Source organism: Hylobates moloch, unplaced genomic scaffold (assembly GCF_009828535.3).
Source record: "Hylobates moloch isolate HMO894 unplaced genomic scaffold, HMol_V3 SCAFFOLD_9, whole genome shotgun sequence".
Classification (NCBI taxonomy): domain Eukaryota; kingdom Metazoa; phylum Chordata; class Mammalia; order Primates; family Hylobatidae; genus Hylobates; species Hylobates moloch.
This window is the reverse complement of record NW_026652284.1, coordinates 98,677,482-98,692,719: the sequence shown is the minus strand read 5'-3', so window position 1 is coordinate 98,692,719 and position 15,238 is coordinate 98,677,482. Positions and strand designations below refer to the sequence as shown.

General features: G+C 40.2%; 1 protein-coding gene across 6 annotated transcripts in view; it reads left to right on the top strand.

The window, feature by feature from the left end:
* The window catches only part of SAMD12 (sterile alpha motif domain containing 12), a 460,705-nt gene that overhangs the window by 172,768 nt on the left and 272,699 nt on the right, over positions 1–15,238 (top strand). For 5 of the 6 annotated variants that reach the window (XR_004370994.2, XR_009214825.1, XM_032760320.2 and 2 more), the window contains exon 3: positions 12,029–12,158. Coding sequence is in view for 4 of the 6 variants with exons in the window: in XM_032760320.2 (XP_032616211.1) it covers positions 12,029–12,158 (130 nt within the window). In the remaining 2 variants the exon portion in view is untranslated. The remainder of the gene's footprint in view (positions 1–12,028; positions 12,159–15,238) is intronic. The other variant, XM_032760319.2, reaches the window with a different exon arrangement.

Sequence of the window (15,238 nt, the reverse complement as noted above, 5' to 3'; positions counted from 1 at the left end):
GGGGCCACCCTCCCTCTGTGTGGTGGAGAGAGAGCAAGCTCTCTGAGGTCTCTTTTTATGAGAACACTAATTCTATGTACCAGGGAACTACTCTTTATGAATTCATTTAACCTTAATTACTTCCCTAAAGGCCCTGTCTTGGAATACAAGTTGGGACTTAGGGCTGCAACATATGAATTTTGGGGAGAGACAGATATTCAGTCGATACTAGCCCTGTCAATTTATTCATCATTTGGCTGAATTAACAGATAGATAAATTGTTTTAACACCAAGAAATCATGGACCTGGGGTTGGGGGTGGCTAACTTTTAAAGCCCAAGAACACTAGTATTGGAAACTTTGTATAGACCACCCCCTACCCTAGTGGATTCCAGAATTCATAGGCTCTCCAAGCCCCCAAATCCCTACACTGCCCTACTAAATACAATCGCAGCAATATTTTGTAGTGCTTCTGTTTTTAACACAGTGCCAACAGCATGGTGACTGCAATATCCCTTGGGCCCATCAGCCCTCTCTTTTCTATAAAATGATCCAAATAAAACACTTAGACTTTTGATTATTTGATTTGATCTTCACAACAACTTTGTAAAATGGGCAGAGTAGATATTTTCTCACTTTACTAGTGATACAATTGAGAGACAGAGAGATTATCATTGCCCTATTGTATAGTATAGAAAATGCACCTCCTTCCATGATAAGGTGACTAGAAAAAGCCCTTGAGCAGGAGTCATGTGGCTGGTCCTGAACCCAGCTCTGCCTTTGGCGTACCCAGATTAGGACAAAGTTAGAGTCATCTTTGATCAGGTTTATCTTAATTCATTAAGGAAGCAAACTAGCACTGGAAACCTCAGTAAGATGCTCACATCTCTAATCCTCATTATTCTCTCCTGTTTCTATCAAATTAGTGTGATATCATGAAGTAAGCATGAAGTTTGAAATTACTGCAGACCTGGACTGAATGCAGTTCTGAAATTCACTAGCGGTGTGACCTTGGATGAGTTACCTTTCTAAGCATGTTTCTCTACTAGCAGTAATACCTACTTTGCAGGTTGTCAGGAAAATTCAAGATGATTTATGTAAAGTTCTTAAGACAACTCTTCCCATGTTTTGTGGGAAGAATATCATTAGAATGATATCGAACATGATGTCTGGAATGGCATCAGTATACTTTTAAGCCACATCCCTGAAGCTAATTTGGTCAGGCTTGACCACACACATTCTCAGAAGGGTTTCAGAAAAGCAAAAGAAGAGTGCAAATGCATGCCAAGCCTCTTGGAAACATATCTCAGAAACCTGGCCCGTCACCACCTCTGCCGCATTCTGTTAGTCAAAGCAAGCCACATGGCTCTCTTCTACCCCCCAGACTCAAGAGGTGGAAAAATAGATGCCATCTCATGGCAGAGGACCTTTAGTCATATTACACAGGGGCATTTTTGCACTGAGGACATTTCTGTCATCAATCTACCACATTGTTATTCCAAAGTAATTGTTGTAGAAATGACATGATAATGATGATCAATAACAATTTTTATGGTTCATTTTTGTTTTCATTTTTGCTTTTGTCATGCTTTCATTCATCAAACATTCATAGAGGGATTTGCCCCAGGTACATGCTCAGGGCATACATACGCCTTTGTGTCGCAGCACCTCCCATAGAGTGTGCTCATCTATGTGGATGAGTGATAGGTTTTCCTGCTGTACTAAGACAGAGCAGACACAAAGTACAGTGTGATCCTCTCCCTCCATATTTCTCTTGACAGGCTGTGCATTCTGGCCTGATAGGAAGAACAGGCCTTGATAACCAGAGCCATCCAGGCTGCCAGGATGTCTTGTTTCCTGTTGAGTGCCTAAGGACATCTGCTTATTCCCTCTATGAGTTATTGTAGATACCCTGATGCCCAGCAGCATGTGTTTGGGGGCCAGCAGATCTCACCAGCGTTGCATACAAGCATCCGCTTCAGAGCTTGTGAGCAGTGGCGTTTACACATCTGGATAGTGTGCTTTTATAAATAGCTCCATGAGGTGCCTAGGGAAGTTGGGCTGTATCTTTGCATGGAATTGGGACACTTTGTACATGACTGTCCCTGGAAATAGAGGACCGCTGATCCTGAGTTTCAGAGAGAAATAAATGACAGGACTTATCACTGGAAGACATGAGGTGATACCGTGTCATTGCAGCAAACCCAGGCCGAATAAAGAGAAACATAGCTTTGCCCCTCTTAATTTGGTATCTTTATTTTTCCATTTTCCCCCTTTTTCTATATTTTCTCTTTTTTTTTTTTTTTTTTTTTTTTTTTTGAGACAGTTTCGCTCTGATGCCCAGGCTGGAGTGTGGTGGCGCCATCTCTGCTCACTGCAGGCTCCGCCTCCTGGGTTCATGCCATTCTCCTGCCTCAGCCTCCCGAGTAGCTGGGACTACAGGTGCCCGCCACCGCGCCCAGCTAATTTTTTGTATTTTTAGTAGAGACGGGGTTTCACTGTGGTCTCGATCTCCTGACCTCGTGATCCGCTCGCCTCAGCCTCCCAAAGTGCTGGGATTACAGGCATGAGCCACCACACCCAGCCTATTTTCTCACTTTTGTCGTCTTCCTATGCCTGCGTTTTTCACTGGTACCTTTTAATCCTCTTCCTTTCTTAACAAATGTTTTTCTTTCAATCTTAGCTGACTATACCTAACACCATCTCACAATGCCTACAGCTCAAGTCAGCTGGACTCCAAAGACCCTGCCTCTGTAGGCTGGCGTGGTGGCTCACACCTCTAATCCCAGCACTTTGGGAGGCCAAAGTGGGTGGATCACAAGGTCAGGAGTTCAAGACCAGCCTAGCCAACATGGAGAAACCCCATCTCTACTAAAAATACATAAAATAACTGGGCGTGGTGGCGGGCACCTGCAATCCCAGCTACTCGGGAGGCTGAGGCAGGAGAATTGTTTGAACACGGGAGGCAGTGGTTGCAGTGAGCTGAGATCACACCATTGCACTCCAGCCTGGATGACAGGGCAAGACTCCATCTCAAAAAAAAAAAAAAAAAAAAAGACTGCCTGTGTCCATGATGCTGCCCCACTGCTTCCCCAAGCCAGGCTTGAGAATCCAGCAGAAGAGGATGCCAATGCTATTCAGGAGATATTAAGATATGCTTTCAGGAAACATAATATGTGGGAGGCACTATTTAAAGTGCTTTAGTTAAACCATTTCTAATCCTTCTACAAACTGTAAGATAGGTGTTATTTGCAGTGAATTTAGAAATATGTTCAGAAAGGTTCAGTGACCAGCCCAAGGCCCACAGTGCTAGTGAATGCCAGAGCCTTCAACCCAGGTCTGCATGATTCCAAATGCCAAGTTTGTTTCATCACATCACTCTCCGTGTCAGTTGAAAAAGAAAAAAATTGAGGATCAGAGATGTGAGCTGTCTTGCTAAGAATTATAGTGCTAGACTGGCTCTGCATTTTTGGCTCAATATAAGAGAAATCTAGTCGGGGGAAAGGCTGTTTTAGTCCTAACGTGGGAATGTCAAGAGCGCAGCTGGGACCTGAACCAGTTTTCTGACACTCAAAGGATATAGGATCTGTGATATATGATGGTGGAACAGACAGTTCTTTCATTTGTTCAACAGATAATTATTGAGTTCCTGCTTTGTGCCAGGTACTGTTCTAAAGTTTGAGATTCTTTGCAAATTAAGAAAGACCCTTGTCCTTGTGCAGGTTGCAAGCCAGTGGGAAGAGACATATAATAAACAGTAGAAAAAATAACTGAATTGTATAGTGTGTTAGATGATACCTATAATGGAGAGATAAATATTGGAGCAGGGTAATGAGTATAGGAAGCTTCAGAAGGGGGTCTTGCATTTTTAAACAGGGAGATCAGGATAGGATTTATTGAAAATGGAGCATTTAAACAACTCTCAAAGGCTTTGAAAGCAGTGAGGGAATTAGCCACATAGGTATCTGGGAGAAGGGCATTCCAGCAAAGTAAAACACAGGCATAGTTGGCATGTTTGAGCAATAGGAAGAAGACTGGTGTAGTGGGAACAGAATGTCTTAGGGAAAGAGTAATAAAGATGACATTGAAGAGGCTGGGCGCAGTGGCTCACGCCTGTAATCCCAGCACTTTGGGAGGCCAAGGCAGGCAGATCACGAGGTCAGGAGATCAAGGCCATCTTGGCTAACACAGTGAAACCCATCTCTACTAAAAATACAGAAAAAGATTAGCTGAGCATGGTGATGGGCACCTGTAGTCCCAGCTACTCAGGAGGCTGAGGCAGGAGAATGGTGTGAACCCAGGAGGCAGAGCTTGCAGTGAGCCGAGATCGCGCCACTGCACTCCAGCTTGGGCAACATAGCGAGACTCCGTCTCAAAAAAATAAATAAATAAATAAATAAATAAAAGTAAAATAAAAAAAAAAAAAAAAAAAAAAGATGACATCAAAGACCTGGGTAGCTAGATCATGTGAGCCTTTGTAAGTCATTTTAAAGATTTCAATTGAAGGCTTGGCACGGCGGCTCACGCCTGTACTCCCAGCACTTTGGGAGGCCGAGGCAGGCAAATCATGAGGTCAGGAGTTCGAGACCAACCTGGCCAAGATGGTTAAACCCCATCTCTACTAAAAATGCAAAAAAGTTAGCTGGGCATAGTGACAGGTGCTGGTAATCCCAGCTACTCAGGAGGCTGAGGCGGGAGAATCGCTTGAACCCAGGAGGCAGAGGTTGCAGTGAGCTGAAATCACGCCACTGCACTCCAGCCTGGGTGACAGAGTGAGACTCAGTCTCAAAAAAGAAAAAAAAAAAAAAAGATTTCAATTAAGGGGAAGGACAGAACAGGATGACCTGTTTGTTGTATTAGTGCATAGATGCAGGAATCTAGGTGTGGCATGACAGTGTTTCCATTCAGGATTGTAGCAATGTTGGTAATGAAGAGATTGACATCTGGATACATTTGAGGGTAGAATTATCAGGTTTCGCTAATAGATTACATGTAGAGTACAAGAGAAAGAGGAAAGTCTATGAAAAATCCAGGATGCAGGGCCTCCACAGTGGGAAGTATAGAGTTTCTATGATATGAAATGTAGGCTACAAATGAGGCATTTTTAGGGGGAAGAACAGGAGCTCAATTTTGGACATGTTGAGTTTGATATATTTATCATATGTAAAAATGAAACTGAAGTCATCAGTTGCATATGTATATATGATTCTGTAGTTCAGGAAGGAAATTGAGCTGGAGATATAGTTTTGGATTCCTCAGCCTACATCATGGTAAAAGGAAACCAAAAATCAAGCCATGAGACTCAGTGGAGAGCCCTGATATGACATGTGAAAAGGAGATTAGTACAGTGGGCAGTGAGATTTGTCTTGCCTTTATCCAAAGGCAAAACTCAAGAATCAGTAAAAAGATGATGAAGATCTGACTTTGACTTCCATTTGAAAGTACGTTTTAAAGCATTAATATTTATTAACAATGGTGTGGCCTATTTCATAGGATACATTTTCGGACGCTGTGGATTTTCAGGGAAAGTGCTGAATCTAGATCAGTGTTTTTCCAAGTTTTGTGTAGCTCAAAAAAAGAGATGAAAAGAAAAAATAATCATTTTAAATTAGGAGATTGACATTTTGTCTTTACCCAAGTAAAGTTGTTTACACACACAAGCCTTGATATATTCATCATAGTTTAGGTTTACTAACCCCCATCTTAGATGTCTTAAAGTGGATTGGACTCTTGCATTAGGTTTAAACTTGAACCCACTAACTACTGAGAGTCCTTGACAACTTTTTGAGTCTGTGGTCACAGCATTTAGAAATTTTAAAGTCCATTAATAATATTCAATGTGGGCAAAATAAGAGAAAAAAATCCTCTAGTCTTATCCCCTTTAAAAAAAAAAAAAAAGACACTACAACAGTGATGTCTTTAAACAGTGGTTCTCAAATTTATGGTCCCAGGACTTTGTTGCACTCTTAAAAGTTTTTGAGAACCTCAAAGAGCTTTTGTTTATGTAAATTATGCAAATATGGGAGAATAACGAATACACTGGTTAAGGATTTCAAATGATGAACTGACACCTGTTACTTGTTAATCATAAAAATTTAGGCTTTGGTAATCCATTCCATTTTTGTTGTCAACACATTGAGGACACTGCCTTTTGAAGGAAATATGAATAAGCTACAATTCTCAGTGAAGAAGGCTAGGAAATGAAGGGTCTAAAATAGATCCCCTGTGCAGAACAGATGAAAAAACTCATAATGCCTCACTATATGTTCGGAAAAGTTATCTAAGTTGCTTACACATTACTGGTCTTTCGGGGCTCTTGCACTATCAGAAGAGATTAGCATCAAAATTTGAAAAGTAAGAAATAATCCAGGTGATATTAAAGCAGTGGTTAAAGAAGGAAGAATGTGAAATAACAGTATATGCATTTAATTATTCTACTGCTTAGCAGAAAAGGTTCAAGTTTATTTTGGAGAACTTAAAACTTAATGTTTAAGAGTTCTTTTCAGTTAAACACAAATACACTATATATATTTATCTTTCTTTCACCTAAGGGGATATGTATTCTTCTTTTACCTGTAAACTTTCTAGCAATGAGATGTCTTCCCCTTAGGAGGCATGAAGTTTAAGAGTTTTCTCTGTCGTAAAATATTTAGGTCCAAACCCATGAATAATCACTAATATGTGCATTTTATAGACCATTCGGGAAACAGCATGCAATAGACAAGATATGTTTTTAAAATTTTCTAACCATCTCTTTCCATGAAAGGATTAAGGTGACAGAAGAAGACATTATTAGTACTTTAAAATTACTTAATTCAAATATCAAGTATTCCATGAGCTAACCATTTTGCCTGATATTTAGTGACCTTTCTTGGGTGAATGAGCATTAAAAACTGCTAAAGTAGACATTAATTATTTGTTGTGTATGTGTGTGTTTCCTCCTTTTTCTTCTTTCTCTGTAATTTTGAGTAAAATGACACAATAGAAGTTAATAAAAGAGAGGACTGGGAACTAAAGAAAGGACATTGCAAGATAGGGAAGAAGTAGGCAATTCTTAGAGCTTGCAAACACTTGCTTATAATGATATACTAAACCGCTTTCTGAAATTTGGCCATAAAGCTCACTTTGTCCTGCCAATGAATGTAAACAGTCCAAGCATTCTCTATTTTTTGATAATCAACCAACTGGGCTCACCTAGTTAAGAGTTTGTACAACCATTGGGATCTTACAATTGCAGTGTTCTCTTATAAATCAAAGCCCAGTAAATTAAAAGATAATTTATATTGTAAAACAGATAAGCTAAGGGATAATTGAATCATAAAATAAAAATTTAACTTTCAAGGCATTTTGCAATATGTTCTTTCAATTTCAAACTTCTTTAAAGCATTTAATTGTTCTGTTACTTAGCAGAAAAGCTTCAAGTTTACCTTGGAGAACTTAAAACTTAATGCTTCAGAGTTCTTTCCAGTTAAATACAAATCAGAATTACTGTAAAACATAGCTGAATGTATTATATAAGAGTAAATTAAAATAGAAATCATTTACCAAAAAAAGTAATTTGCAAACAACCTTTCTCTCAGGAATATGTATTTTGCATAAAGTGAGTTCTTCCTGTAAAACAGAAAGGCATCAGAAAGGAAAAGCATCTGAAATTCACTTTCAGTTTGTCTGTAGCAAAGCCAGGACAAATTCAGAAAGGAAATGTCTGGAATTCTGCTTGGTGTCACTACGATAGGGGTTAAGATAACAAACTGCCTCAGGCCTCTTTCAGGGCAGCAAAATAGACCAAAATTGTCTCCAGGGTTGTAAATTCGGAGAATGATGTGGTAGACATGAACACTGAGAAAGAGAACTGGGGCAAGTTTTTTTTTAATGTTTGCCATTGGGCAGGATGTTTCTTTCTTATGAGTTTACTGTTTCTAGTAAAGGCGAAATGCTTTATTTCTTTGCTTTATGGACTATCACTATTTAGGCTTAGGCCCCTACTGCGGGGAAAAAAAAGCCCAGCAGCATATCAGAGAAAGTCATCGTCTAGGGATGGCTGTGAAGAGAGTGTAGGTGTTGGATGTTGAGGAAAGGAGGTGGTCGAAGGCGTTGACAGCTCTGCCTCTTTTTTCCTACCTTCAGTGGGACAATATGTTGAATTCAAGTGATATGGTTTGACATGTACTTCTTGTTCTAATTGCACATGGAAGTGAAGTGTAAGCTCTTTAAAGGAATCAGTTTATGGCATTCACACCCAACATTTGGTAGCTGCTGGGGATGGAGGAAATGCTGATGGAAGGGGGGTAACTGAGGTTGACCCTGGGTGCTACAAAAAGAGAAGTTCAGGCAGAACAAATCAAAGTCAGCTCTGAGAATCCCAAAAGAAGAAGCAGACTGGGGTAACTAGAGTCATTACAGCTCTTAAGGTGTGGCAAACTAATAGTAATTTCATTAAAATGCCAAGGCTAAGAATCACCTGATAAATGGTATCAATACTTTTATTACCATCTGATTAAGAATAGACAAACAGTAGGAATCTTTATTACCCTCATTTTACTTATTATGTCTGTTTACATGGAGGCATTTTTGTAGGCTTATAGCATCTTAATTTTTTTTTTTGGAGACATTGTTTTTTATTTTTTGAGACAGTGTTGCTCTGTCACCCTGGCTGGTGTACAATGGCACGATCTCTGCTCAAGGCAATCTCCACCTCCCAGGTTCAAGCAATCCTCTTGCCTCCTGAGTAGCTGGGATTACAGGTGCATGCCACCATGCCCACCTAATTTTTGTATTTTTAGTAGAGATGGGGTTTCACCATGTTGGCCAGGCTGGTCTTGAACTCCTGACCTCAGGTGATCTGCCCGCCTCAGCCTCCCAAAGTGCTCAGATTACAGGCATGAGCCACTGTGCCCAGCCTCATACAGTCTTAAAAATCTATGCCTAAAGTTTTGAGTATGTGCTCTTACTAGTATATGCCTAGTAAGAGTATATGCTGAAGAATAAAGCAAAGCAACTTCTTGAGTGTTAGCCTCAGAATCTCTGAATTCATGATAAAAGGAAAACTTAGAACAAAAGCATACATGGTGGGCTGGTGAGGATGCATTCTGAGTCAGCTTAGTGTGTTTGGGTAAATCTCCACCTGAAGCCCAGTGGAGGCTGAGCGTCCTCCCTTTCCCAGGAAATGAGCAAGTTAAAGAATGACCTTCCAAGAAGGAAAAAGTTTAGTATATTGATGTATAAGCAACTTTATCCTTCTGCCTTTCCCTTCCTAATTTACAGCCTTCTGTGACTGGTTTACAGGAGTTTTCAAAAGATGTGATTAGCTTTACTTGCAAGAGTTTCAGAGTAATGATGTGTCAGCTATAAACTCATTCAGCTAATCTGAAGGAACATTTGTAGAGCAGGAAAGAACTGGATTCAGAGGTGCTGACTTGTGAAACATGGTGATAAGTGATTTCTAGCTAAAAGATCTAAAATTCTAGCTTCCTAGTTGTGCAAAGGAAAGAACATGATGATGAGCAAAGAGAAAAAAAAACCTAAACATCATCAACAATAAAAACATTTATTCATTTATACCCTCCATGCCCAAGGTCTTCCTCTCCTCATCAAAATTAGGCAAAGTCAATATGGTTTCCCACAGAGGTTAGAGGGAAAATGGCTGCAGCCCATTACCCCAGTATGAAGGGCTGCAGGCATGTTTGATTAGGAGCCATATAGGCACAACACACAGCAGGGTAGAGAAGCAAGGGCTGAACGTGAAAGTCACTGCTAATTAAATGGCAAGCTATGTCTGTGAATGCTGTTTCATTTAATTAATTAATTCACTTAATCCTTGTGGATGTACATGGGATCTACTGAAAACAAGACACTCTGGGGAACACAAAATTATAACAGATCTCACCCTCCCATCATCAGACTGCAAAACAATTTACCCCAAAACTTAGCGGCGTTAGACAACTGTTTACGATGCTCATGGATTATGCGGGTCAGGGATTCACTCGGCACTGCAAAGATGGCTTGACTCTCTATTGTGGTATCTGGCGGCCTCAGCTGGAAGATTTGAAGGCTGGTGGCTGGAATCACCTGAGGCTTGTTCATTCATTTGTCTGGTGGTTGGTGATGACTGACAACTGAGACCTTAGCTGACAAATTGGCCAAAACTCCTACACATGGTCTCACCGTGTGGCCTGGGCTTCTTCACAGCATGGTGGTTGTTTCCAAAGGTCAGTGCCAGAGAGCGAATCAGGCAGAAGCTGTTTCTTTTTTATGACCTAGCCTCAGAAGTCACATAGCATCAATTCCACTGTATACATTGGTCAGGAAGGTCACATACCTTGCTGAAATGGAGTAGGAGGGAGCATCAACCCCACATATTAGTGGAAGAAATGTCAGTCCCATTGAATGAAAAGCAGATACATATGTATGTATATACGTCTATATGAAAACATACATATAGAATATATGGACATATATAAAATCATCTTTGGAAAATACAATCTACAATTAATAAAAGAAAAATATCACAATACAAAATAAAATGTGATCATCATTGTGATTATTTTGAAAGGAATGGCCCAAGGACTCATATGATTGGAAATATACAAATAAAAAAAAAAAACACCTGAGCATTGTGCTTTCCAACCTTGAATCGCTTCCATATTACTTCCACTGTTTTCACTGTGACTCTGTCACCATCTGCACCATTGTTTATTTTTTTATTAAAAATTGGCCCACGGGATAGTTGTGTCTTTACACTCAAATTTGTTTAAAAAGCAAAGAAGATATTGCTACAGAAAATAAAATTTATTTTGCCATAATTATTTGCCATAAAATAAAGGATAACTTTAAATATACTAAAAAGTTCTAAAAAGTTATTAGATGCTAGATATACTGCCTTTTTTTAAAGATTCTGAGACTGAAGCAAGCCCTTTCTTTGTCAAGTAAACAACAACAACACGTATGTCAGCAGGTGTTACAATCACACTCCTACCAAATGAAGGCTCTCCCCTCGCCTTAATCTGAAAGATTTGATAGAGAAGTGGAAGGAAATTATGCGTATGGAGAAGAGCGGGGATAATAATGGCCATGTCCTTGTACCACCCAGGAGCCTTCAAACAGCTGCCAATACGATAGCCTTACTTTTTTGGCAAACACTGATCCAACATGATAAAAATTCTAGATAGTGAAGCATTAATCTGTCCAAAACCAAATTCCTGGGATCTCTGAGGGAGACCATCAGAGCATGGTCATCCCGTGGGCATGAAATTGATGCTTATTCACTAATAAACGTATTTGTAATCCATCATCTGTCAAAGGCTAAGCTTTTCTCACTCCCTGCGTTTTTATATGTGTGTGTGTGTATGTTTTCCTCATAAATACTTCCCTGAAAGATCCAGTGAACAAAAAAAAGACCTTGACTAGTTGGCTTCTGTATAAAGCCTAACTGCCCCATTATCTTATTACCATTCTCCACATCCTGGTGGAATTGACTTTTTGCTTCCCCACTTTGGTATAACTAATGCCCCCAGGTGTTTCAGGGCGACCCTAAGTCCAGAGCCCCCAGGCAGACTTGCAGTTCTTAGTAGGCAGTTATCTAAATCCAGTGACATTCATTCCTAAAAATATTATTAGCACTTCCTGGAGCCAGTGTTGTACTAGGCTCTAGAAATGTCAGGGATAGCAAGAGATAAATATCTTCTTGGAATACAAAGAAAGGTACTTGGGGCCAGCTATTTCTCCCCTTTAATGTAATTAATTGCTTAGCAACCCCATTGTTTTTTGCAAGAGTATTCATTAAAAAACACTACTTCCTAGGAATTCCTTGGGATTTTTTCTCAGCAGAGATGGTTAGATCATTTTCACATCTTCTCCACCTGGACCTTTTCTTTGTGCTTTTCAGCAGTATTGAGAAGGTCTACAGAGGTTAGGAGGGAAACAAGAACTAGATATTTATCTTCAGGGAATCCAGTCTGTAGCCTTTAACGTACTCTAAGACTTTTAACTATAGTGTCTTCCTAGGCATGAGGCCAGCATTGACAGATCTTCCTTTCCTTCTTTATTTATAGTCAGCTACGGTGAAGCTGTCTAAACCGGTGGCTCTATGGACCCAGCAGGATGTCTGCAAGTGGTTGAAGAAACATTGTCCGAATCAGTATCAGATCTACAGTGAGTCATTCAAACAGCATGACATAACTGGTAAAGTATGCAGTATCCCAGATATTTCACTCCTTTTCTTTCTTTCTCCCAGTCATGATAGCCTTTCCCATACCCTTACCATGAAACAACATCTTCCTGCTGAAATTTTCTGGCATGGGTTTACTTTCAAAGGGGTGATAAATTCCAGATCCATGTGAGCCATGCTATTTAACAAACATACATGGTTATTATAGAAAACAGTGGATTGTGAGCATCCACTGTAAAAGTATATAGGAATCAGGGTGCAGGGTTGGGGGATCCTAGAGAAAATAAGAGCATACCAATCATAGAGAAAGGAAAGAAGGAAGTCTTTCACATGAACTGGGCTACAGGATCACTATGTAGACCTTCCAAGTAGAAAAGGTTTCTAAGTAGGAAAATGCTTTTTAAAAAATGTCTAAGATAAAGTATATTGACTTCTTTGGGTGAGTTATACACATGTATCCAATCATGTGAAAGAGTCCATGGTGGAAAGTCGGTTTTCCTGACACTCCTATCCTCTGGCCATCCATTTCCCTGTTGAACACCTTCTTGTATCTGCACCTAGCAATGTTCCAAGTTTCTGAAATGGAATATAATAATAATAACTCTCTGCCCTTGGGATGAATAGTTTCAAGGCACAGATAATGATTCCATTTAGATCAAGGGTATTCAAATATACGTGGAGGTCAATAAGTACTTGAAAGCAGAAAATAGGACAGGATAGTGAACCATAAAGGGCCTTCAGATCAAGTCTCTCAGTTGGGGGATGGAGTGGGCAAGATGGAGCAAATATGCCCACCATGGTAGCCCGTCAGAATAAGGGGGCTTTTCTAGACCTTGCCTGCCCTTTCACCCTAAGATCCTGCTTGTATGTGGGCAACACTTCTCTTTTCCCTTCACAAACAGTGCAGTGAAAGATAGGACTGAGGATACACTCTGTAAACCGAAACTGTGTGGCTTCAAGGGGGAAACAGTGTTAAGAAGTCTTTTCTAGTCCAGATCTTTTTTTTCTGAGAAAATGCTTTCACTCTGGTGGTAAAGTGACTTGTCATGAAATAGCTCAGCACTCTCGATGACAAACCTCTTTCCAAACCCACGCTTTCTATCATGACAAATCCTAATCTCTCTCGTTCTGTTCACTCCTATTACTTTGAAAAGGGACTTGTTAAGCAGAAAGTGTTTCTTTTTGCAGTTCGGCTCTTAGGCTGTAGCTGTGAGATCTGGGGCAGGTCAGTTCACCTTCTTAGAACAGGTCTCAGTCGATGGTTTTCTAAGTGTGTTTCATGGAGCTCTTGACTGCCAAAGGGATGTGGGTGTGCTTTGGGTAGAGGCGGGTGTGTGAACCAAAACCACTCCCTTTGTGTCTGTTGTATATATTTGAACCATACAGAAAACTTGATTGATTTAAAAAAAATTTTTTTTAAACATTTAAGCACTAAATGTTTAAAAAAAAAATGCTGAGCTAAATGATCCTAGATTCCTGCTGACCACATTGGTATGTCTAAATATATAGGGAAAACACCCAATTGTAGCTCAAGTTGAGTTAACAAACGAGAGTAAAATCCTTCTATCTTAAATATAAAAATGGTCCTTTATGCATTTCCTCTCTGTCACTCCCAACTAGAGTCAATGGCCCTTTTGGATGAAATCTCTGAAATTCAGAAGGCAGTGTGGGTACTTAGCTTCGATTCCAAGTGTCTACATTTCATTTTCTTAGTTCCTCCCTTAAGAGTATAAGAAAAGCCCATCTAAGGTCAGTTATTCTACTCCTAACCATGATCAATCAGTTAGTAACCATTTGCCTGATTATGGTAGCCTTCATCAGATAATGGCTGCTTAATGTTTTTTAATGCCTGTGTGATAGTAATGGCAAAGCCTTTTTCAAGATCTTATTTGAAAGCAGTGTTATCTTTTATTAGGGGTGAGAATTATGAGGTCCCCTTGTGGGAAGGATAAGCATTTATAATGGTTTGACGAGGATGAGCCTTACAGTCCTCAGAAATAAAGATTCATGCTTCAATACTTATGGAATAAATGGTCCCACTTCCCAAGGTTTTCTGCTAAGTACATGAGGACAGGAGTGTGGGAATGAGGTATGTATTTCAAACAGTTGTCGTATGCTTTTGGTGGCAGACTTGGTCTTCATGAAACCTACCTGGTATTGGGAAATCACTACTTTCTTGGGATCTTGGGCAAGCTGCTTGACCTGGGCAAGTTACTTAACCTCACTACCTCATCTCTAGAATAAAGATAATAGTACCTGGCTCAGAGAGATGTCGTGAAAATTAAATGAAATAATATAGGTAAACCACTAAGCTAACCATTTATTGACTCCTTTTATATGTCGGCATTGTGCTATTATTCATCTCAGGACTCACCTGGAAGTGTAGAAAAACATGCTGTTATTTCCTTTTGAGGGCAGCCTATTTTCCAGCAAGAAGAAGAAAGCAGGGAATTACTTGGGGACTTAGGGAACAGAGAGAATGATTTCAGATTAACTTTTGGTCTACATCTTTTTGACATTCACCTATTTGAAGCCTCAGAAGACCACTCTTCCCCTGTTCTCTGGCCCCTGCCTCTCTAAGAGTGAATGCAAAATACCCAAATGATCACAAGTGCCAAGTGGCCAGAAAATAGCTTTCAGGACTTCAGCCAGTGTGCATTTACCAGCCCTGTGATGCTAGAAGCTGTGGGAATCCCAGTACTCTTGGAGGCTGTGATGAACAGGGCAAAGAGGTTTGTAAAACTCAAGATGTGATGACAGAGCAAACCTCACCAGGCTGTGCAGACAGTAGAGTGACTTAAGAGAGGACAGGGGAGTGGTTACAAGTACCAGGTCACAGCCCACAGCTGCATCACAGCCTTGTGATTTTGTAAAGGTTGCTGGGTGCATGTCAGCTTGTCATCTGCAGAAAAGGAGATGCTAATAGTATCTACCTCATAGTGTTGCTGTGAAGGTGGTACACAGTCACAGCATACAACGCATGTCAGCTGCTGCTCTTTTCCAAGTGTTGCCCTGATGGTATCTGTGATAACAAAACAATACACATGATGTTGAATTCATCCAGCTTTATTATCCTGGGAAAGGAGGGAAAGGA